Source organism: Geotrypetes seraphini, chromosome 2, assembly GCF_902459505.1.
Source record: "Geotrypetes seraphini chromosome 2, aGeoSer1.1, whole genome shotgun sequence".
Lineage (NCBI taxonomy): Eukaryota > Metazoa > Chordata > Amphibia > Gymnophiona > Dermophiidae > Geotrypetes > Geotrypetes seraphini.
The window spans coordinates 204,258,134-204,282,577 of NC_047085.1; the positions used below are offsets into that span (position 1 = coordinate 204,258,134).

Genomic DNA, 24,444 nt, shown 5'->3' on the forward strand with positions numbered 1-24,444 from the left:
TAATGGAGACATGAGTTGCCATTCTAGTCACAACCAATCTGGGAGTTTTTCCATGAACTCTAGGAGGACCCAATACATACCCTAGCGCAAAATATAGGCTTGATGATACCTATAAAAATTGGGAAAATTTACTCCTCCCTCTGAAATTGGTCTTTGTAAAGAAACCAAGGCCACTCTAGGAGTTTTACCCAGCCAAATAAATTTTATAAGAATACTATTTAATTTTTTATGAAAGGACCCTTGAAAATAAACCGGCAACATACCCATCTGATAACTCTCCTCCACCATGAAAGATGTAAAGGATTCCACTACTCACACATTTCTGTAACCTTCTGTAATAACGATTTTTCATTTATTTTCATTGTTTCTTCCATCGTATTTTTAATCCAAATGCCTAAAAACTTTATTCCATCTTCCCTCCAAAGAAAGGGAAATGAATCAAACAAACTTTTTGTACAATGGACATTGAGTGGAAGAATTTCTGATTTACTCCAATTTATCTTGTAACCTGAAAATTTTCCAAATTTCTCAATCATTTCAAGTAAGCAAGGAATGGTTGTCTCAGGATTTCTCAAATAGAGCAATATATCATCTGCGTAAGCCGAGACCTTATATTCCTGATCTCTACGAGGAATACCCTGAATCTCCTCTGCTTGCTGAATAGCTAATAACAAGGGTTCCAATACAATATCAAAAAGCAGAGGAGATAAGGGACAGCCTTGTCTAACCCCCCTCTGCTACCTAAAACCTTCTGAAAAATTATTATTAATATACAATTTAGCAACAGGGGAGCTATACAATGTTTGAATCATTTGTATAAATCCTAAACCAATACCAAACCACTCCAATGCTTGATACATGAAGGTCCATTCAACACGATCAAAGGCCTTCTCTGCATCGATACAGAAAAAGCCAGATCATTTAAGTCTTTTGACAAATTCAACATATGCAAAGCAAGCCTAGTGTTGTTAGAAGAATGTCTTTGAGCAAGGAATCCTGTTTGGTGCATCCCAATAATAAAAGGGAGAGCTTTAACCAAACGTATAGCCAAAGTTTTAGCTAAAAGGCTCCCTCTTAACTTTTGCACTCAGTCTGCTTCAGCTCTAAACTTTTCTCAAATCTCAGTATGTTTGAATCACTCAAGCTATACCAAATTAAAATTATGATTGGAGTGCCTGAATCATAGCATTTTGAACACTAATCATGGATTAAAACTAGGCACTAGAGAGCTGTAAGCAGCTCTTCATAGGTCTGGGGTAGTGCCAGATCAAAAGTTTTTTAGGTTTTCAGGCAATTTGATGGTTAGAATTGTCCAAGAGAAACAACCCCCCCCCCCCCCCCCCCCCACTGTGGAGTGACGATGTTCCTGAAATGGACTTTACTTAAGTTTTGAAAGTTCCAAAAGTCAACGTAACAATCCACATTAAAAACAAGGGTCAATTCCTTGTTATGCTTAGAATTATCCCAAATCTACTAGAAATATCATCTGAATTAAAGTGAGTAATATTGTACCATGTGTTTGGTTGTTTCAGACTGGGAGAGCATTATGCCCATATGATGCTAATCATCAAATGCCAGAATCAGCGTTGGGAAAGCATGTAGCATCTTGCAGACTGAGACAGCTGGGATATTCAGAAGAAGAGGTCTGTCCTATTTATTTATTTTATAAATTTATAACATGCTTTTCCTTGTCATCAACAGCAGATGAATCCAGAGACTAGTGGGATTACATCCATCAACCAGCAGGTGGAGATAGAGAGCCCTCAGGTATATCTTGGATACACAGCCTCCTGGCCAACCAGTATACTCTATCTCCAGCAGGCTGGATGGATTCCTCACAGCTCCTGGAATTTGCGGTGGATTTCAAGCAGGCTTGGCAGCTACCGGCTTCAGTTTCCTGGATCAGAAAAGAGAAATACAGTCAAAACCTCGGTTTACGAGTACACCGGTTTTGCGAGTGTTTTGCAAGATGAGCAAAACTTTTGCAAAATCGGCACCTCGGAAAGCGAGTTTGACTTGATTTACGAGTGCCACCCCCCAAGGTCTGGCATCCCCCCCCCCAGCTGAGCTAGACTGGGCCTTGAGCATTTGTGCATGCTCAAGGCCTTCTGGTCTCGCTCTCTCCGAGATTCTGAATCTGAGAATCTCGGAGAGAACGAGACCAGAAGGCCTTGAGCATGCGCAAATGCTCAAGGCCCAGTCCAGCCCAGCACAAGCAAGAGGAAGGATCGCCGATGCACTGCCCAGCCCAGCACAGAAGAGGGAGGATCTTCGGGCACCGGCTTGTCCTGTGCGTTGGTGCTGGTGCCAGTGCCCAATCAGGGTAAGGGATATCGTTTTGGTGCTCGGGGGAGCATGTAAGATCACGGGGGGGGGTGATTCGAACGGGGGGGGATGCCGGATTGCCGGGGGGGGGTATGGAGCAGCAACGGTGGCCACAAGGGGGGGGGGGATTGGAGCAGGGCCAGTAGCCTCGGGTGGGGGGGGGGGTTGGTGGAACGAATCAAAACGAGTTTCCATACGTTCCTACAGGGAAACTCGCTTTGATATATGAGCAATTTGGTTTACGAGCATACTTCTGGAACGAATTATGCTCATAAACAAAGGTTCCACTATTCTGTGGCTTAGGCCTCGGATAAGAAATATTCCGGTGGCTAAGGCCTCGGATGTGAAATGTTCCATTGGCTAAGGCCTCGGAGGGCAAATGTTCGGGTGGCTAAGGCCTTGGAGGGCAAATGTTCGGTGGCTTAGGCCTCAGTTGAGCTGCAGGATGTTGGCTGTATGGTGCCAACTGTGGCGGGCAACACCTGGGCTCTCCCCTCCCTCCTCCCCTGAAGAACCTGGATACCTAAATCCCATAAGCTGACTCGTTCTGTGGATGTGGAGCTGTTGAGGTTGCTGTTCTTTTTGGAGAGGCACCAGTAGGAGGAGCTCTTTACTCCTTTCCCATGTAAGGAAGCTGAAGCTTCGATCTTAGGCATGTGCTGTCATGTTTGGTTACTCGGTTCCCTCCCTCCCTGTCTTTGGGAAGGGGGGAGGGGTGTTTCACGATGCCGCTTCCTGTTCCCTACACTGGTCAGAGTTGGCTGTGACAGTATGGGTGAGTGTGGTGTCATGGCAACTGTGCTTTGCGAGAGTCCACTGGTTGCAGCTAGGTCAGGCGGCAGTGGGTGGTAGGAGGCCCTGAGGGCGGTTGGCCAAGGCACTTCCCTCCCGCCATGGCTCAGGGGGCCTCACTGCAGCTGCAGCTGTCGTCACTACCACTGTCTTTCTCCTCTCGAAAGAGGGATAACACATCCGGCAGTGCTGCCTTTGCTGCCACATGTGGGTAGCAGAAACCCAAGGTGCAACTATACGATGGGAGGGATATTATTGAAGGAGAGTACCCAAGAAAGGGACTTGGGGGTAATGGTGGACATGACAATGAAGCCGACGGCACAGTGCGCAGCGGCCGCTAAGAAGGCGAATAGAATGCTAGGCAACCAGAACAAAATAAGTTATCCTGCCGTTGTATCAGGCGATGGTGCGTCCTCATCTGGAGTACTGTGTCCAATATTGGTTGCCGTACCTTAAGAAAGATATGGCGTTACTCGAGAGGGTTCAGAGAAGAGCGACACGTCTAATAAAAGGGATAGAAAACCTTTCATACGCTGAGAGATTAGAAAAACTGGGACTCTTTTCCCTGGAGAAGAGGAGACTTAGAGGGGATATGATAGAGACTTACAAGATCATGAAGGGCATAGAGAGAGTGGAGAGGGACAGATTCTTCAAACTTTCGAATAATAACAGAACAAGAGGGCACTCGGAAAATTTGAAAGGGGACAGATTCAGAACGAATGCTAGGAAGTTCTTCTTTACCCAACGTGTGGTGGACACCTGGAATGCGCTTCCAGAGGACGTAATAGGGCAGAGTACGGTACTGGGGTTCAAGAAAGGATTGGACAATTTCCTGTTGGAAAAGGGGATAGAGGATTACAGTCCAGGTCCTGGACCTGTTGGGCCACCGCGTGTGCGGACTGCTGGGCACGATGGACCTCTGGTCTGACCCAGCGGAGGCACTGCTTATGTTCTTATGTTCTTATGTCATTGCCACACGGGTGGGGGGTTGGCCTTGGCCAGGGCGCTAGTTCACTTACGGCCTAGTGTACCTTGTTTAGCCGAACGGCTGACAGTTAGCTGTGGCTAGGCTAGTTGCGGGTTCGTTTACAGCTCTTTCTTGATCAGAGTTTATTCTTTCCACTCCTTCTTGGTTCATACATGTGGAAGAGTGGACTGGAAGTTGGATCAGCTACCTCAGGGGAAGACACTTGTCATTTTGTGGCATTCTTCTTGACTGTGGTCAGCAGTCTGTGGAATCCCTATGGACTTTGTGCTTTGAGAGGGCTGAAGTTAGAGGAGGAGTCTTTACTTGTCATGTTTCCAGGCTTGATGCCCTAGAACCTTGCAAGGAGAAAGGGTCTGGTCTGCGGCGGCGCTCATGGGTTTTGCCATCAGTTAAGGACCATTTCCAGACATGTTGGTTTCATTCCACAGGAGGTTATTTGGGGCCAGATGGTCACGATAGAAGACTGCTTTGCATTCATTCTATTCGTGGTGGGGCACTGTAGCTGTGAATTCCACAGCGGGGTGCTCTCAGGCGAGGATTGCTCCTGCTCATATGTGCTGTGGGGGTTAGCCTCTGTATGATCATGGGATACATAATCTCTGGAATTTCGTATCTCCTTGGATGTGTGCTGGGGACGGGGGATTTCAAGTTTGCTTGTTTATTTCCCTCCCTACATTTGGGACTGCTTTGGTACATTACACTATTCTCTGGATTCATCTGCTGTTGATGACAAGGAAGGTAAAATTATGTCCTTACCTGATCATTTTCTTTCCTTTAGTCACAGCAGATGAATCCAGAGCCCCTCCCTGTTGCGGGGTTTGTCGCTTTCAGGCGTGGTTTAGGCATGCTTTTTAGCTGAAATTGCATTCTCGATTTTAAAGCATCAGTGGTTCGGGTAGCGCATTTGAGGGAAAGTTTCATATGTCTCATATGTTTCATGCCTTTTATGTGCTTTATTTCAACTGCTTTGAGAAGACCTATACTGTTTGGCCAGGAGGCTGTGCATCCAAGATGTACCTGAGGCAATTCGGTGCTCTCTATCTCAACCTGCTGGTTGATGGACATAATCCCACTAGTCTCTGGATTCATCTGCTGTGACTAAAGGAAAGAAAATTATCAGGTAAGGACATAATTTTACCATAACTAAGTGGCTTACAAAGAACATACATAAAGCTTTCTATCAACTGTGGTTTGAAGAATATTCATTAGAGTTTGCTTTTCAATTTCACTGGGCTCATTATTCAAAAGGTTTTAGTTGGGCAGGAGAGGCTCCTACCCAGTTAAAACTTTACTGAGCTGTCCATCTGGCAATATTCAGCAGCACATCGCTGATATTACCTGCATCTCCCTAGGCACTGTCTAGTTAGTGCCAGGAGTGGAATTTAACCAGTTGCAGTGATATTCAATGTGCTCATCTGTCTCAGTAACTTGACAAAGTTAGAACAAAAGGCTGTTCTGACTTCATCCGCTGAGCTAACTGGTCGGTCCAATTTAATGATGTTTTGCTGTTTGTTTCTTGCCAAATTATTGGTTCTAATAAAGAGCTATGTGGGTTTCATTGTTTGGCACTCTGAATACTTTGACATAAACTTCTGGTTTAATTGCTGTTTTGGTTATACTTTCTCAATGCAGCAGTGAAATGGTACCAAAAGGTTGACAGTCTGAGACTGCCAATCATGTTTTACTTGGAATTTTTTTTTTGTTCAAATGTTTTTTATTATTCCAACGAAAATAGACAAATATCAGTTGTATACATGTCCAAATAACAACAGTGCAAACTCACACCCTACCCACCCTCTCCTCCCATCCCTCCCCCCCCAAAAAGAGTCCAATGCTGCTATCAAAACAAAGAGGTAAAGAGAGTCTTAACAATTCAAGAGTCTACTGCGAGCAAATGGTGTAAGGTCCTGCCAGAAACACTCCCAGGTCTGACAAAATTTGCGGCCTGGTCCACTATCCAAATCTCCCTCCAGTCTGCGTTCCAGCGTCGCATGACCAAGCATCAACGCTCTCCATTGTGCGTAGGAAGGTGGATCTCGGGACAGCCAGTTAGTAAGAATTACTTTCTTCTCCATCAAAAGCACTCGAGTGACAAAAGCTGACATTCCCTTAGGTGTGGGCGCGGCTATATTGTAATGTCCAAATAAAGCTCTCGGTTGTGGAAGCCAACGCCTCTTCCAAAGCTGCGTAATATAGTGCCCTAAATGTCACCAGAACTGTTGAATTTTGGGGCAAGTCCAGAGCATATGCCCCAATGAGGCGTGAGCTTGGGCACATTTCGGGCAAGAATGAGTTGTAGTTATCCCCATCCAGGCTGCCCGTACCGGCGGGATATAAAGTCGCAGAACAATTTTCAACTGCATTTCCCAGTGGGTAATATTAGGAGACACCCTCTGAATGTGCTTCAGTGTCCTCTGTAGCTGTTGAGCCGTTAGCGTGCAGTGCAAGTCCTCAGCCCAGGTTTCTGCTAAAATGTTCAAATTGGGGCCAGAATGACCATCCCAGATCCCCACTATATGAAATCGAAGCGGAATCCGCTGTTGTGCAGATAGGCTAAAGAGTTCGGAGAGTGCCTCCCTGCTGTCTTCCTCAAGATGGTGTGCCGGAAGAGACTGAACATAATGTCGGATTTGGTAATATGCAAAGAAGTCCGTAGGTTGTAAAGAAAAGGTCCGATGTAAGTCAGAAAAAGTTGCCAGTCTCCCCTCCTCCGAGAATAAGTGCAGTAGATATTGAAGGCCTTGCACTCCCCACCTCTGGAAGGTGGTATTTTGTAGTCCAAGTTGAAAGGCTTTTACTTGGAATTTAAATTGGGATTTAAACCAAGGCTTGCAGCTTGTAAAGCTAAGCAGGGCTGGATTAATAGTATATTGGACCGTAGCCAAACATATATTTGTGGGCCTCCCTCCCCCATCATTATTTCACCTCTCCAGAAGTAGTAGGGAAAAGTGCAGGGCCTGTGGGTATGATAGCAGTAATAATTTGTGAGTTACCATGCATGGGAACTATGGAAAGAACATGCTTTGAATGCAGAAGTTTAATAGGAGAGCTGGAGAGCAGCCAGGTTACCCAATTCAAAAGGGAAACTCAGTCCTGGATTTCTGCAACCTTATCCTGATACATTATGAGACCTGAAGTGCTGATTACAATTGGTGGTATCAGGGACTACAAATAGAACACTGAATTGTGATATACTGTTAAGTTAAAAAATAGAGCTGATCAAAAAGTCTCCCTCCTGAAGCTGAGTAACTTTGGCAGCTCTGCAGCAGCGGGCTGAGAATCAAGGAAACTGGACAAGCCATTTTCACTCTCCATTTCCTCTGGTACAAACCAGAGATTCCAAGGATTGATTGCTCAAAAGAGTGAGATTTAAGAGCAATCTGTACAAGAGATAAATTTACAACATTTTACAAGTGAAAAAAGGTTCACAAATGGAAAAAGGAAAATAAAATATTTAGGGAGAGTTTTAAATGGTTCTGAAAGGATGTATATGTGAAAAATACGTGTTTGTAAAATCCAGTTATTAGCAGGGAAACATACTGGCCATGTATACCAGAAGCAAAGCTGACAGCACGTAAACCAAAAATTGAAACGGAGAAAAAATAAACCTCAATTGAGGGAGGTTGGGACTACACAAGTGCCCAACCCTCCACTCATCATCACGGGTTTATAAAAAAAACTCCGTAAACATGTATATGAATCACTATTTCATTCGTTTTCATACATACAAAATCATGTTTTGGTCACTTTTTTTCAAAATCTTTTTCATGTATAAGCGTCAGTATATAGCAATACAGGCCAGAATCCCAAACTTAACTCAATTAGTTAGCAAAGGCTACAGCTTGCTTAAATTAGTGCAAGAGCTCTTGGAGATATGAAGCACACAGTCAAAAACAATGTGGACAAAATACACTCATCTGGAAAAAGGAGATTTTCACCAAAGGCTTCCAACTCATAATCCCGACAGAAAAGACTTTCTGTTTCGCCCGGCAAGGGCTACTTCAGGGGAAAAAGCCATCTTCTACTGTCTCCATGTTTCTTGCAACTTGTTGGTAGTGAAGCCGACTCCTCTCAGGAAGGTACTGGGACTGTGAGACGCGCCCGGCTCGAATAAAACACGAACCGGGCGTCATGACGTCCTCCACTACGTGATGCGTGATAAGCTAAACACAAGTACTACTATTAACCTCTCAATCGGTCCAAAAAAGCTTCAAAGAAAATTCTTAAATTCAGAGAGAATTCATAAGAATGGCTGCCATTCAAAAGTGGTATTCAGGCCCAACGGCTCCAAAGTTTTCAATCTATTAATCCATTGTTGTTCCTTTTGCCATAGCACTCTTCTACTATCACCTCTTCTCTGAGTCGAGGGCAATTTCTCAATTACCCAACATTTTAAATTTTCAAACTTATGACCCAATTGTGTACAATGAGCAACCATAGGGGCTGTTAATTTTCGAGTGCTAATTTTAGATTGCTAGTTGTACATCTGAAAGGATGTAGGCAGACTGGATGCAGTATTAGGACAGCGAGTGTTCAAGGAAAATGCCCAAGTAATTTAATAGTTAACAGGGTATATTTCTTAGGCTGAAGCTTCCCTTCTCTTAGAATGTGCACAGGTACAAATGAAACTCTTCATTCCAGACCAGATTTTCAAAGGGAAGCTTTGTTTTTATGAGAATGTTCTCTACAGAGACACTCTCTAGCTCTCTTTTCTACTGTTGTACTGTTCCTCCACTCCTAGGGTTGCCAGACGTCCGGATTTCCCTGGATATGTCATCTTTTTGAAGACATGTCTGGGGGTCCAGATGGCTTTTCAAAATCCAGCACTTTGTCCGGGTTTTGAAAAGCCTCCTCAAATCACATCAGGCAGGGAGGAAATCCACGCATGCGTGGATTTCCTCCCTGCCTGACAAGAGCAAGCAGTGGGGGGCAGGATTAGGGCGTTACAGGGCGGGAGTAGATGGAACTAGGTGGGTCTGAGGGCAGATTTAGGGGTCCGGATTCCAATTGGAAAATTTGGCAACCCTATCCACCCCCATCAGATCTTCCCACCATCATGTAAATTTTGGCATTTGTTGTCAGTTCTTTTCTTCAGCTGACATCAAACCTTCACAATTCCCCTCATTATTCAGTACTAATCCTTACTCAAAACCTTCTCCCCTCCTCCAGATCACTCAAAAAAATTGTGGCAAGAGTTCCACTGATTCTCTCCAAAGACCTCGTGTAGAGATCTGGTTCCCTCACAGTCCTTGCAGCTTAGCCTCTGCTTCCTGTGACTAGAGCAGCCTTCCCATTGGCTGGAGCCTACTACAACCTCTGCAGTAGACAGGGGAAGAGCATGGAGAGCTGTAGTGGGCCAAACTTTGAAAAAAATCCACACTCTTAGCCATCCATCCTTCTGGCTTTGACACAGGTAATTTAACAACTTAAGAATCGTGACAAAAAATTCAGGCAGTTGTCAGTCCTAACCTCCTGAATCCTAAGCACATCTGACAGGACCCCCTAAATTTTCAGGCCCAAGATGCATGCCTAGTTTGCCTATGCCTCTAACTTAGGCTAGGTCACTTATATTTTTTAATGACTTTTTAATTTTGCTTGAGATTGTGAGAGAGGAATTTAAGAAAGTACATAAGTCAGATTTCCAGTGCAAAAGATTGCAGAAGGCATTATGTACATTTTTCGACTCTGCCTCCTTGTGTCACTGGGCAGTACCTTGTCTCCTCAGTTTTTCCTTCTGAAAGCAAGTTGAGAAGGTATCTTTTCAACTGCTCTGCATCTGATTTTTTTTATTTTCAGGCTTTTTTTATCCTACTTTTGAGGCTTCATAGTATTAGAGTTTCCCAGAGATCCTGGAACTGCTCTGCCTGGAAGAAAATGCAGTCTTTATGTCAGAGGGCTATAGCGGGGGTGGGGGGGAGGCAAGCCTTTTACAGGGAACCTACCTAGATGACCTGCACTATCTGTTAAGGCAGCTCAGGGTTAGTACCCCTGGGAGTGCAGCTCACCCCTGATTTATCAGGCACTGGATCACAGGCTGAATGGCCCCATGTTGTCCAGATGAATGTAGTGGGTGCTGGCTGCATCCCCCACACACATGCTTGAAGACGCAGAGGAGCTAGATAGGTCAAGAGATTCAGACATTCGGGGTTTGACTAAAAGGCAGCCTAAAGAGACAAGCCCCTGGAGCAATTTACTAGCTTGTCTGAGGCAGAAGTCTTCATAATCCAGCTGCAGTGGGATCTAAGGCAGACACACCACTTTCCAGTCCTGTAAGTACAGTGCATTATTGTCTGTGGGAAACATCAAGTTGGGGGGGGGGGTCTTGAAAATCAAAGTTTTGAGGGTATCTGGGGATTCCCTGAGGCTCCCCCCACCTCCAAAAACCCCTTCTCTGAATTTTTGGTTCTTTATCATACCGCTCCTGGACCGTTTTTGGTGCCAAAACGCTGTCACCATGGCCATCTTGGATTTCCTGATTTTATTTTAAACAGGGCTGTGGAGTTTGTGACTCAAAAAATTGCTTTTTGATTCCTTTATTTATATATCTATATAGGAAATGAATAATACACTAATTACTTACTTGCAAGCATGCAACATACAGGGCATTTCATCACTGCCAACGTGAATCATCAGACCACCATTTAAAACCCTAACCTATTAAAGCTAGAAGCTATAGGGAGATGACAAGGGGTGTGTTGGAAGACAAGGGAGGCGTCCTGTCAGCTATCTGTTCAAATAAAGACTGTTCTACTGGCTGATAAGTCGCCTCCTTTGCCTTTCTTTGCTGTACTGTTTGTATTTTGAGGCAAGCTGGTGCTTTTTTTTGCTTGAGGGGTGCGTTGGGACATGGAAGGGAGGAGGAGGGTCGCATTGGAACAGGAAGGGAGGAAAAGGGATTGCGTTGGCATAGGAAGGGAGGAGGAGGGTTGCATTGGGACAGGAAGGGAGGAAGAGGGACTGCGTTGGCTTAGGAAGAGAGAAGTAGGGTCGTGTTGGGACACAGAAGGAGGGGAGCATGAACTTGACATAGGATAGAAAAATGGAGGAAATAAAGAAAAGAGATGCTGAGGTGGGGAGGGAATGGAAAGGGAAAATTGGGTGTCCGAGTGAGAAGGAAATAGAGATGTGCACATGGGGAAATGAAGAAAGGAGGTGAATTGTTGGGCATAGGGAGGGAGAGAGAAATATTGGTGGTGAGAGAGTAGATCAAATTTTGCTTATGAGCAGCTCTAAGACCCAGTCCACATTTTTTCCTTTGCATCCAGAGATAACCATGATGTTGACAGAGCACTGGGAGGTTCTAGAGGGTCCTCTTTGGGTTGCCACGGCTATGATAAAATTGTACCCAATGGCTCCTGATTTCCAGCAGCTTTTTACTCAACCTAAGTTGGATTCATTAACAGCACAAGTAACTAATCATACTTTACTCCCTATTGAGGGAGGAGTGATATAAAAGGATGCACAGGATTGCAGGGTGAATGGTCCTCAAAAGACAGTTTGGGGCTTTAGCTCTGGATTCGGAAGCAGTGACTGCAGCTTCCTTTGTGGTGTCCGCAGAGGAGAGCACATCCCAAGTGTTGCTATCGGGGACGGATTATGTAGCAGATGCCCTGTTTTTAGGGTCACGATCAAGGTGTCTGTTTATTCAATCACCACACAAAGAATATTCTGGATCAGACAATGGGTGGGAGATTCTGCTTCTAAAGCTACTTTGAGCAGGCTCCATTTTAAAGGATAAATGCTCATTGGTGAGGGGTTGTACATCTCATGGCCAGTGTGGCACATAATCAGCCTAAGTCAGTAGACCACTTGCCCCTGGGAAGGGGGGTGTCGAATCATGGTTCCTTTCGTGAATACAGGCAGTCTCACCAGGCAGCAACAGGCTCATCTGTTCAGAGATCTAGACAAGTTTGGGGGTTCCAGAGAAGGCGCCAACTCCCCACTCGGCAGCTATTACCAAGAAGTTCAAATGACGCCAGGCCAGAGCCAGAGCTTCCCCAAATAGGAGGAAGACTGTTGGAGTACGAAGAGGCCTGAGCAAAGATCTGTTCAAACAAATGGGTGTTGGACATCATTTGAGAGGGCTACAAACTCAAATTTTATTGTCCTCTTTAGGAATTTTTTGTAGATTTTCTGGCAGGAAGACCGAAGAAAGCAGTCAAATTCAAAGCGACGGTGAACCGGCTTCTGGAGATCCAAACCAAGAAAAACTCATGATTGGAGGCCCATCCTGGATCTGAAGTCTGACAACTGACCTGATTGAATCAGTGGTCAACAAGAAAGCCTCTAGGTACTTCAGCCGGTGATTCAGCTGGAATGCATGGACGTGGACACCTTGATCCAGCCTTGGCCAGCAAGAGAGCTGTTGTATGTTTTCCTCTGTGGCCAATGGTGGGTCATTTGAAGAATAGCGACTCATCATGGGTTGGTAATTCTTGTGACACCATATTTGCTTTATCGTTCATGATATGTGGATTTAGTGCAGCTACAAAGGGTCAGATGTCTCAGGCTGTTACCACTTTCAACACTTCTGTCACAGGGGCCAATCGCCCTGGAGGATACAGAATGTTTGGCATGGCTCTTGAGCATGCAGCCTTAGCACAGAAAGAATATTCGGAGCTAGTCATAACTACCCTTCTTCAATTCAAGAAGTCAGCGATTGTTGCGGTCTATACTAGATACTATAAGATTTTTCAGCGCTGGTGCACTGAGCAGAAGGTGAAACCATATATGGCTCCCATAGCTGTAATCCTGTTATTTCTTCAGAACGGTTTTGAAAAGGGCTTGGCAGTTGGGGGTCTCAAGGTGCATAGTTTCCAAGTATCAACAGGTACCTAAATGATTTACAATGGAAAGAGTTAAAAAATAAATGAAAAATAAAACATATCTAAAATTAGAAAGAAAAGGAAGAAAATAATTTTAAAAAAGAGGGGGGGCATAAACACTGGAAGCAAGACAGTAGTCCCGCCTTCCTGTCAATCAGTTCTTATACATTATGGGTTTCTTTTACGTTAGGGCATTTATGCGCGGAATAGCACATGCTAAATTACCACATGTGCTAGCTGCTACCACCTCCTTTTGAGCAGGCACTAGATTTTTGGCTAGCGCGAGCTATAGTGCGCTCATCCGGTGCGTGCACTAAAACGCTTAGCGCACCTTCGTAAAAGGAGCCCTATATGTCATCAGTTCTTAACTAAGTTTATTTTTATAACTTATATATTTGTTTTGGTTATCCTTAGTATATTTTCTTCCTTTTTTGGTGGTTTTACTTATTTTTCTGTTTTATGCGTGTGATTTCCCCTTGGTATTTAAATGCTTTCAGCAATGGCGGCTTCCATAGCTTTTCAGTGATTTTGGTTACTCTGGCATGTTAGTTGGACCGAGGTAAGTGAACACGTTTAATGGTTTATTTAACTTTACCCAGTTTCTGTGCTTCTTTAATATGGCTTTAGGTGCATTTCTTTTTTTATACATTTGTTTAGCATTTCTTGCCCCTGTTTCTGACATTCTGCCATGCAGTTGTATCAGTATTCTTATACGCTCTTAATTGTGCAGTACGGCAGGCTCTTTCATATGCAGTAGTTCTACATATTTTCCTTTTGGGTTGGTGTTCTAGGTTTTTTTTCAATAGTTTTTGCTGTATCGTTCAACCTTGTTGGTTTCATTTATAGCGTTTTGGGTTTTCCCTCACAGCTATGCTGACGGGATAGTTTCCTTCTATGTTGTCCTCTGATTTTCTTCTGTTTCTTCTCAGTCGGCTCCCCTTTTTTCTTGATGGTTTTTTCTGATGACAGTCTGCTTTTTTTTAGTTTTTCTCAGTCTTTTCCATGTCGGTTTTGTTTTTTTCACATTTCTATCACCTCTGTCCATATCGGAGCCTTTTTTTCGGGCTCCGTTCACAGGTGCTGTTTTTCTTATTGCTTCTTATTTCATCATTTTAATTATGTTGGTCCTTTTGGCTTATTTTCCTTTGATGTGGTTTATCTTCCCCCTTCCCCCCTTTCTTTTTCTTTCTCTATCTTTTTTCCTCCTTTTCTCTCGGCCCTCGTTTTTTCTTTTCTTCTCTTTCTCTTTTTTTTCTCCTTACCTGTGGCTTTTTATATCTCTCTTTATAAAGTACTCGCCTTCCTCTTTCTTCAGTTCAGGTTTTACAATGCATGAAATGTTACACTCGAGATTCTCTGTATTAACATTCTGCATAGTTGCTAGCTTGTTACAAAATTTGTTCTTTCAATCAAATAGCTTTTGAAGTTTGTTTACGCAGCTACATGTTTTGTGCTCTTTTATTGTCTTATGTAAATATTATGTTATGCCGTAGTTTTTTTAAGAGTTTTTCTCCTGATGAAATATGGTATTTTGTTGGTCCTATTTCCATATTTTTACTACATAGCTTTGTTTTATCCCAGACCGGTCATCTGTGAACATATACGCCACAAGTTTGGTTTAATTTTTATGAATTTGCATATACATTATCATATGTTTTGTTTGCCATATATACATATTTTTGACTTCCCCTCTCTTGTAAATTTCCCCTCAAAGTCTCTACCGCTCTTGTAATTTTCTCTTCAAAGTCTCAATCATGTAAACAGCTCCCTAAATTGTAATTTTCCTGGAAATGTCCAGTTATCTTCTTTTGTAATCCGCCTAGAACTGCAAGGTACTGGCAGAATAGAAGTCACTAATGTAATGTAATATTTATCATTCATTCTATTTATATGTATTTATTTATTTATTTAATTAATTGGCCTCTGGTATTGATTTATTTGTATGGCTTATAAAAATTTTTAAATTTTTATATCATGTGATTTAATATGTTATGTTACGTTTTTATGTTTAGTGACCCCTGATGCAGGCGTTCTCAGATGCCGAAACACAGTGCTGTGTTGGGTCCACAGCTTCTGCTTGTGTCCTTTTCTGAAATAAACAATTTGGTTTTACATCAGTGATCTTCCGTTCCCACTTCCTTTTGTACTGTTTTATACCCGTGGGTTCTCTGTCCTGTTGGACGTTTGGTGTTTACTTGGAGGTCAGAGAGTAGCCAGGTGCTATGGATCTGAAAGAAATCTCCAGCTGGACAATATAATGTGCTTTCTTTTAGACAGAATGGAATGTAAGAGAGGTATATAATAGAGGGTGAGATGTGTGCTAGTGAGGAAACAGACTTTCAGGTGTTCATGTCTGCTAATCTCAAGGTATTCAGACAGTGTAATAAGGCAGCAGCCAGAGCCTGAGGTGTTAGGGGGCAGCATGGCTGGTAGAGAAAAGGTGTCATAATGCCTTTGAATCTTTGTGGCAGAAACCTTATATTTTAAAAAACTGTCCAATTCTGGAGGTCATACTTCCAAGTGGAATACACTTCTCCCTCCCTATTCGCGGGGGTTAGGGGCAGAGCCGGCCCATGAATAGGGAAAAATCTCGAATAACTTTTGGCCAGCTCTGACCCACCCCAAGACCTTACCTGATAGTCTAGCGGTGACACGGGGCAGGAGCGATCTTCCTACACTCCTGCCCCGTGTAGAGCTGTGCTGTGAGTTCCCGTGGGAGCTCACAGCACAACCCTGTTAGGGTCCATGCTCTGATCGCCCCCACGCCACCTCTGATCGCCTCCCTCCGCCTCTGATCACCCTCACGCCACCTCTGATCACCCTCACGCCACCTCTGATTGCCTCACTCCGCCTCTGATTGCCCCCCTCCGCCTCTGATTGCCCCCCTCCGCCTCCGATCGCCTCTGATCACCTCCACCTCTGATCACCTCCGATCGCCTCACCCCCTCCGCCTCTGATCGCTCTCACGCCACCTCTGATCGCCTCCCTCCGCCTCTGATCACCCCCCTCCGCCTCTGATCGCCCCCCTCCGCCTCTGATCGCCCCCCTCCGCCTCTGATCGCCCCCCTCCGCCTCTGATTGCCCCCCTCCGCCTCTGATTGCCCCCCTCCGCCTCCGATCGCCTCTGATCACCTCCGATCGCCTCACCCCCTCCGCCTCTGATCGCCCTCACGCCACCTCCGATCGCCTCCCTCCACCTCTGATCGCCTCCCTCCGCATCTGACCGCCTCCCTCCGCATCTGACCGCCTCCCTCCGCCTCTGATCGCCTCCCTCCGCCTCTGATCGCCCCCTCCGCCTCTGATCGCCCCCCTCCGCCTCGGATCGCCTCCCTCCGCCTCGGATCGCCCCCCTCTGCCTCGGATCGCCCCCCTCCGCCTCGGATCGCCCCCCTCCGCCTCGGATCGCCCCCTCCGCCTCGGATCGCCCGCCTCAGATCGCCCCCCTCCGCCTCGGATCACCCCCTCCGCCTCTGATCGCCTCCCTCCGCCTCTGATCGCCTCCCTCCGCCTCGGATCGCCCCCCTCTGCCTCGGATCGCCCCCTCCGCCTCGGATCGCCCCCCTCCGCCTCGGATCGCCCCCCTCTGCCTCGGATCGCCCCCCTCTGCCTCGGATCGCCCCCCTCCGCCTCGGATCGCCCCCCTCCGCCTCGGATCGCCCCCCTCCGCCTCGGATCGCCCCCCTCCGCCTCGGATCGCCCCCCTCCGCCTCGGATTGCCCCCCTCCGCCTCGGATTGCCCCCCTCCGCCTCGGATTGCCCCCCTCCGCCTCGGATTGCCCCCCTCCGCCTCGGATTGCCCCCCTCCGCCTCGGATTGCCCCCCTCCGCCTCGGATTGCCCCCCTCCGCCTCGGATTGCCCCCCTCCGCCTCGGATTGCCCCCCTCCGCCTCGGATTGCCCCCCTCCGCCTCGGATTGCCCCCCTCCGCCTCTGATCGCCCCCACGCTACCTCTGATCGCCTACCTCCGCCTCTGATCACCCCCTCCACCTCTGATCGCCCCCTCCGCCTCTGATCTCCCTTCTCCACCTCTGATCGCCCCCACACCACCTCCAATCGCTTCCCTCCGCCTCTGATTGCCCCCACGCCACCTCCAATCGCCTCCCTCCAAGTCCCGGAGCTGTTTTTTTTCGATGCCAATGAGTGATTTTTTTGGGGGGGGGCTGGGGCAAAAAACACGGATAATCGAAACCACGAACATTGAAACCGCGAATAGGGAGGGGGAAGTGTAGAAGTAGTCCAGAGAAGAGCTACCAAAATGGTGCAGGGATTCAAAAGTCCTGTGAAATGAGGCTCATGGGCCTTAATATGTATGCCCTTGAGCAGTGCTTCTCAACTTAATCCACAGGGCATGAGCAGCCAGTGAAGTTTAAGGATATCCACCATAAATATGCATCCCACCTACAATCCCAACATGCACCCCCTCCTACCTGCGCAAACCCACCCTATTCTCTCCCCCCCTAAAACAATGCTTTAATCTTCATTTGCATCAATACCTGCAGTATCCCTACTGTACTTCTACTTTACTGTATACCATCATGAACTGAATAGATATGATGGGATATAAATAAAGCCATTATTATTATGAAAGATATTTGCATGCAATGGAGAAACATGATGGCAGATTGTGTTCAATGGAAGTAAAACCCAGATGTCTTAATCCGTCTTCCTTTATCTGGAGCCATATGGTAACTCTACTCCTTGGTATATAGATCAGGGTAAATATTATGAAGACCCAACTAGCTCAGTATGTCTTCAGGACTGGGTCGAGAAGCACTGCTACACATATAACATAAAACATTAAAAAGGGGGACAAATCCTTCTTCAGGTATATTAGTGACAGAAAAAGGAACACAGGCGGGATAGTACGCCTTAGAAGACCGGACGGAAGTTACGTGGAAGCAGATTCCGATAAAGCCGAACTACTGAATGAATACTTCTGCTCAGTCTTCACCTGTGAGGCACCGGGACACGGTCCCCAGTTGAAGGCAACACAAAGCACAGAAGACCCGTTTCAGAATTTTGAGTTCACACCAGGTGAAGTTTACAGTGAACTGGCAAGACTCAAGGTGAACAAAGCCATGGGACCAGACAATTTGCACCCAAGAATGCTCAGAGAATTGAGTGATGTCCTGGCGAAACCGTTGGCTGAGCTATTCAATCTCTCCCTAAGTAAGGGGAAAGTTCCCCTGGACTGGAAATTAGCTAATGTCGTTCCTCTGCATAAAAAGGGTTGCAGGGCAGAGGCTGCGAATTATAGACCGGTGAGTCTCACATCAATAGTGTGCAAACTCATGGAAACTCCAATTAAAAGCAAATTGGACACGATCTTGAATGAAGGGAATCTTCGGGATCCCAGTCAGCATGGATTCACCAAGGGTAGGTCCTGCCAATCCAATCTCATCAGCTTCTTTGACTGGGTAACAAGAAAGTTGGACTTGGGAGAGTCTTTGGACGTCGTGTACTTGGACTTCGGGAAAGCTTTTGACAGTGTCCCACACCACAGGCTGCTAAGCAAGATGGAATCGATGGGGTTAGGAGAGACACTAACTGCAGGGGTCAATGATTGGCTGAGTGGCAGACTTCAGAGGGTGGTGGTTAATGGTACCTTCTCTAAAACATCGGAGGTGACCAGTGGAGTGCCGCAGGGCTCGGTCCTGGGTCCACTCCTTTTCAACATATTCATAGGGGATCTGACTCAAGGGCTTCAAGGTAAAATAACACTATTCGCCGATGACGCCAAACTATGTAATATAGTAAGTGAATGCAGTTTACAGAATTATATGGCGCAGGACCTGCTTATATTGGAAAGTTGGTCCTCAATCTGGCAGCTAGGCTTCAATGCTAAGAAATGTAAGGTCATGCACCTCGGAAGCAGAAATCCATGCACGACATACTTCTTGAACGGAGAAACTTTAACTAGGACTTCAGCAGAACGAGATTTAGGAGTAATCATCAGTGCAGACATGAAAACTGCCAATCAAGTGGAGAAGGCTTCATCTAAGGCAAGGCAGATATTGGGTTGTATCAATAGAAGTTTCGTCAGCCGAAAGCCTGAAGTCATAATTCCGTTGTACAGGGCTATGGTGAGACCTCATCTGGAGTACTGTGTGCAATTCTGGAGGCCACATTACAGTAAAGATGTGCGCAGAATTGAATCAGTTCAACGGACGGCCACCAGGATGATCTCAGGGCTCAAGGGTCTCTCGTACGAAGAGAGACTGAACAAATTGCAGCTCTACACTCTTGAGGAACGTAGGAAGAGGGGAGACATGATCGAAACATTTAAGTACCTCACGGGACGTGTCGAAGTGGAAGATGATATTTTCTTTCTCAAGGGACCCTCGGCCACAAGAGGGCACCCGCTCAAACTCAGGGGCGGAAAATTTCATGGCGACACCAGAAAGTATTTCTTCACAGAGAGAGTGGTTGATCATTGGAACAAGCTTCCAGTGCAGGTGATCGAGGCAGACAGCGTGCCAGACTTTAAGAATAAATGGGATGCCCATGTGGGATCCCTACAAGGGTCAAGATAAGGAAATTGGGTCATTAGGGCATAGACAGGGGGTGGGTAAGCAGAGTGGGCAGACTTGATGGGCTGTAGCCCTTTTCTGCCGTCATCTTCTATGTTTCTATGTTTCATATAATGGAAAGTCTACTTTGGATGTTCTACCTATAAATTCAGCAATGTTGCCTGAACAAATAATACCACCTAATAAATTAGACAGTTTAAATAAGTTGCCTGTTCACTGGGCACTGGTTGGTCAGTGAGTTTTGTTTTTAATTTTTCAGATTGACTTGTTGTGTGAGCCTAGCTTTTTCTACGGGAAAACACAACTACCCACAGCTGCTGTTGGTAAGTAAATAATCTGCTGTTGGCTTAATGTTTTTAATTGCAAATAGATGGCACATGGAAGCATTTATTTCACTTCTACCCTTAGCCACTCCAAGAGCATGGCATCTAAATTTTTTAATTCTGTATTTGACAGGTATGAAAAATGTTTTGCTAAAGCTGGTTTGTTTTTTAGCATTGGTAGAAAGCTCTGGTAGGGGGAAACACTATAGGATAAATAGTACTAGCCAATTAATTAATTTTTCTCTTAGAAAAAAAAAAATGAAATCCCAAGTAGATCAATAAGTACTTGAGCAAGGGACATTGACGCCTTCTTAAAGCTCACGGTGGGAAAAAATAATAAAAAATGCAAAATTTCACTAATGTAAAGTTAACAGTAATTTTATTGTTTTTTTCCTCCAATCATGGCACCAAAAGAATATAGCATAATTGCATTAATTAGCCGTTACATTAGCGGGAGATCGTTATAGTTGCCAAATGCTGGCTTTCTGATAACGAGCTCAGTCACTCTATTATATACTTTCGGCTCATTGTGACATCATCAGTTTCTCAACCAATAAAAATCAACAAAGGAGGTGTTTAAAAGTTAGACAAAGTTTCAGAAAAGTACATTTGTTTACTTATATTCATTTCTGAATATAAATCATAATTTTCACAAAAGTAGATTAAGAACATTATTTGTTAAAAAGATGCTGAAAAGTTCTCAGCCTTAGAGGAAAGGAGAAAGTGCAGGAGAAGGCAATCAGAGAAAAGGAGGGGCTGTATCCCCCTGAGCTAACAGCTTCACACAGAAGCCTTCCTATGTTAGAGCAGGAGTCTCTGACTTAATTACTTCCAGATGTTATTTTAGGATTTCTTTAGGTTACAAAGATATATCGTATGTTTTTTCCAAAACCCATTATTTTGTTCAATACAGTCACACAATCACATACTTCAGTCATATTTGCTTGGCCAAGCATTCCATACATCCCATACATATGATTCATTCATAACTCCTATTTCATAAATATTATATCTCAGTTTAGGATACTTCTAGCCAGCCTAAGGCATATGTGGTATCAATTAACACCACGATACTGAGAACAAAGACTTGGAAAACAAAATGGTTTCCAAAGACTGAGAAGATATAGAAAAGACAGAGAACCAAAATGGATTCCATGTATCCTCTGGTTTCCTTCATGATCTGGCCCAACAGCAAAGTACATAAAAAAATATTATTATACTTTCCCTTATATTAATCTGTAGTGTGTTTTTCTGGCTTTAGCTTCATTTATATTCAGATTTTTATTCACCAGTTTGTCGTACGCTTCTATTGGGCGTGGCCTTAACTGACATATATGCTTGTATCTAACTAGAATTACCCAGAATCATACGAAAAACAGGCACTTTTGTAGAAAAACTCCACAAAAATACTGCACTATCATGTTCTGATATCCATTCCATCACCGTCCCATAAACATCACCCCCTACTGGCCACGAGCCACTACTCCTCAATCCCCTCTTGAATATTACTAAATTTATGAAGTAATATTCATAACTGAGCTCATGGTCTGATCTGTGGCGCTGGGGGGGGTTACTCTGGGTACGGCCCTTCTTATGGATCAGTGTGTGTCTGTGCAAGTATATTCTTTTAATGCCAATTAGATAGGACTAATTGTACAAAAGCCAGAAAAATGTACTACCTAGGCCTGCAAAGGCAGGTGCCTAGAAGAGCTTACCCAAAGCTTACTTGAATTCTCTAGTGAGAATGCAAGCAAATCCCATCCACTATTCTAGATAAAACCCAGTCAAGTGTACATTTATGTAAGTTGCTGCCTAAGCTATACCATACAGGAAACTTACCATTCCAGTGGTAGGTATATAGGCAGTGTCTGTTCTAGGTGCAATTATAGTCCTAGAGCAGAGACTAAACTAGTGTCTGTTCTTTTATTCATAGAGGTATTCATGAAACTCCAGTACTTTTGAGGTAAAAAAGGTCAGAAAATGTAAAGAAAGTATAGCTAAAGAAAAATAGAACCTTAGATATATATTAAACATATCTAAATCCCTAGATTTTCTTAAAATAAGAGAACCTCAGTATTATCTAACTTAATTGGTCCCTATGCTCAAATGTGTTATTTTATAGTACCTGGAATTAAATCAATAAAGTGTAAAATAATGCACAGTGTTAAGAAAACCCAAATATATGCTTATTATCCCAGGACAAGCAGGCAGCATATTCTTAACGCATGGGTGACGTCACCGACGGAGCCCCGGTACGGACCTTTTTAACTAGAAAGTTCTAGTTGGCCGCACCGCGCATGCGCGAGTGCCTTCCCGCCCGACGGAGGAGAGCGTGGTCCCCAGTTTCTTCGTTTCCGCGGAGCAAAGAAGACGCATGTGTTTTCAACGGCCGTTGAAAAACTAATTTTTGCCTTCCCGCTCGTGTATTTTCTAACATTTTTTCTTTTTTTATTATCGGATTCCCTTTACTGTTGTTTAAAAAAAAAAAAAAAAAAAACTCGTCGAGTTTTCTTTATTTTTTCAGGCCGGCCCCGGCGGGGCCTGTTGCCATCAAACAGGCCTCCGGATTCGATTTTGCGGAGGCCGTGTTTCCCTTCATGCCCCCTCAACCGGGTTTTAAGAAGTGCCAGCGGTGTGCACGCCCGATCTCCCTCACCGACCCACACAATTGGTGCCTCCAATGCTTGGGTCCAGAGCATCGGGCTGACACCTGCACCCGCTGTGCTACGCTTAAAAAGCGTACTTTAAAAAATCGGCAGATCCAGCAAAATATTTTGTTTGGTACCAGATTTGCCATGGAACCGGCTGCGACGTCGACGGCACCACAAAAGTCGGCACCAACGACATCGACACCACCGGATCCTTCCTCGGGGTCGTTGGGCCCAGGTAAGCCGGCTAAGAAGCCTCCCTCTTCCCTTGAGCGCCCTCCTACCACGGTTGCGACACTGGCCCTCCCGGCACCGCACCGGCCCCGCAAACGCTCCGCTCCGATCTCGGTGAGTGCCTCATCATCGGCCTCCTCATCGCCGGAGCGTAGAGCGGCACTTATGGTACCAAAGAAGAAAAAAGCAGTACCGGTGCCTCCCCTGGACGACCGCATCGCGGCCATACTCCAAACACAGTTACAGGAGCAGCTGCAACAACAGCTCCAACAACTGTTGCCGGCGTTGCTGGCACCGCACCTTCCGGTACGGGACCGGTCCGAGCCCCACACCGTTCCATCGGTATCGACCCCCTCGGTACCGCTTAATACTTCCATGCCGGTGCTCTTGGCAGAAACACCTACAGTACGTACCCGTGATGCTGCCACCCCTGTCCGGTCCCAGGAACGACATCGGTCTTCCTCACCCGGTACCGCCTCGGTGCGCTCAGGCAAATCTCTCTCAAAGACCCGCCATGCCGAGCCCTCCACACCGATGTCCAAACGTACACACCCAGACGTTAGGGATCCAGACTTGTGGGAAGACTCCCCTCACGGTACCGAGGAGGACGCTTCATCAACCGATGAAGAACCCTCCATGACCGACACCGTCTCAAAACCAGAGCAATCCTCTTTCTCCAAATTTCTTAGGGAGATGTCAGCAGCTCTTTCCATTCCCTTGGAGTCTGACTCTAAAAAGTCTCAAGCTTTTCTCGATGCTCTAGACTTTGAACAACCTCCCAAAGAGTTCCTGAAGTTGCCCGTCCACGACATCTTACGGGAAACTTTCTATAAAAACTGGGAAGCTCCCCTCACGGTTCCTGGAGCCCCTCGTAAGTTAGACAGCTTGTACCGGGTTATTCCAATCCCAGGTTTTGACAAGTCTCAATTGCCCCACGAGTCCCTCCTGGTGGAATCCACCTTGAAAAAATCTCAGGGTTCCAGTGTTTATGCCTCCACCCCTCCTGGCAGAGAGGGTAAAACCATGGATAAATTTGGTAAGCGCCTTTTCCAAAATGCCATGTTAGCCAATAGAGCCAACAACTACACCTTCCACTTCTCCTTCTACATGAAGCATCTGGTGCAACAGCTCTCCTCCTTACAGAAATATCTTCCTGAACGTAAGGTCCCTCTTTTCCAACAGCATATTTCCAGCCTTCTCCAACTTAGGAAATTCATGGTTCGCTCCATCTACGACTCATTTGAGCTGACCTCTCGCGCTTCTGCCATGGCGGTGGCTATGCACCATTTGGCATGGCTGAGAGTCTCTGACCTATACATTAACCACCAGGACCGCCTGGCAAACGCACCTTGTCTGGGTGATGAACTCTTCGGAGAGTCCCTGGACTCCACAACCCAGAAACTCTCCGCATGAGACCAGGTGGGACACTCTGATCAAACCTAAAAAGAAGACTCCACCTGCTCGCACCTACAGACAGCAGTCTTCCTACCAGCGCAGGTTCTCGGCCAGACCTCTCAACCCGCCTCAACAGCAGCCGCGCCGACCTCGGCAACAACATCAAACTCAGGCTCGCTCTCAGTCTCACCAACCTGCCAAGCCTCTACCTCCGTCAAAACCATCTCAGCCCTTTTGACTCTTTTCTCCAGGGCATAGCCAGTCTCCCAACATCATTGCCTCTTCCTTAGCCGATCGGAGGTCGCCTCCAACTCTTCCTCAGCCGTTGGGAGGTCATCACATCAGACCAATGGGTCCTCCACATCATTCGCCACGGCTACTCTC

The 24,444-nt window shown here is 45.7% G+C and overlaps 1 protein-coding gene across 1 annotated transcript in view; it reads left to right on the forward strand.

Moving 5' to 3' along the window:
- Window positions 1–24,444, forward strand: part of SNRNP48 (small nuclear ribonucleoprotein U11/U12 subunit 48) — a 77,739-nt gene that overhangs the window by 12,078 nt on the left and 41,217 nt on the right. Inside the window, exons 2-3 of the mRNA XM_033934735.1 lie at window positions 1,533–1,643; window positions 19,720–19,783. Coding sequence (XP_033790626.1) covers window positions 1,533–1,643; window positions 19,720–19,783 — 175 coding nt within the window. The remainder of the gene's footprint in view (window positions 1–1,532; window positions 1,644–19,719; window positions 19,784–24,444) is intronic.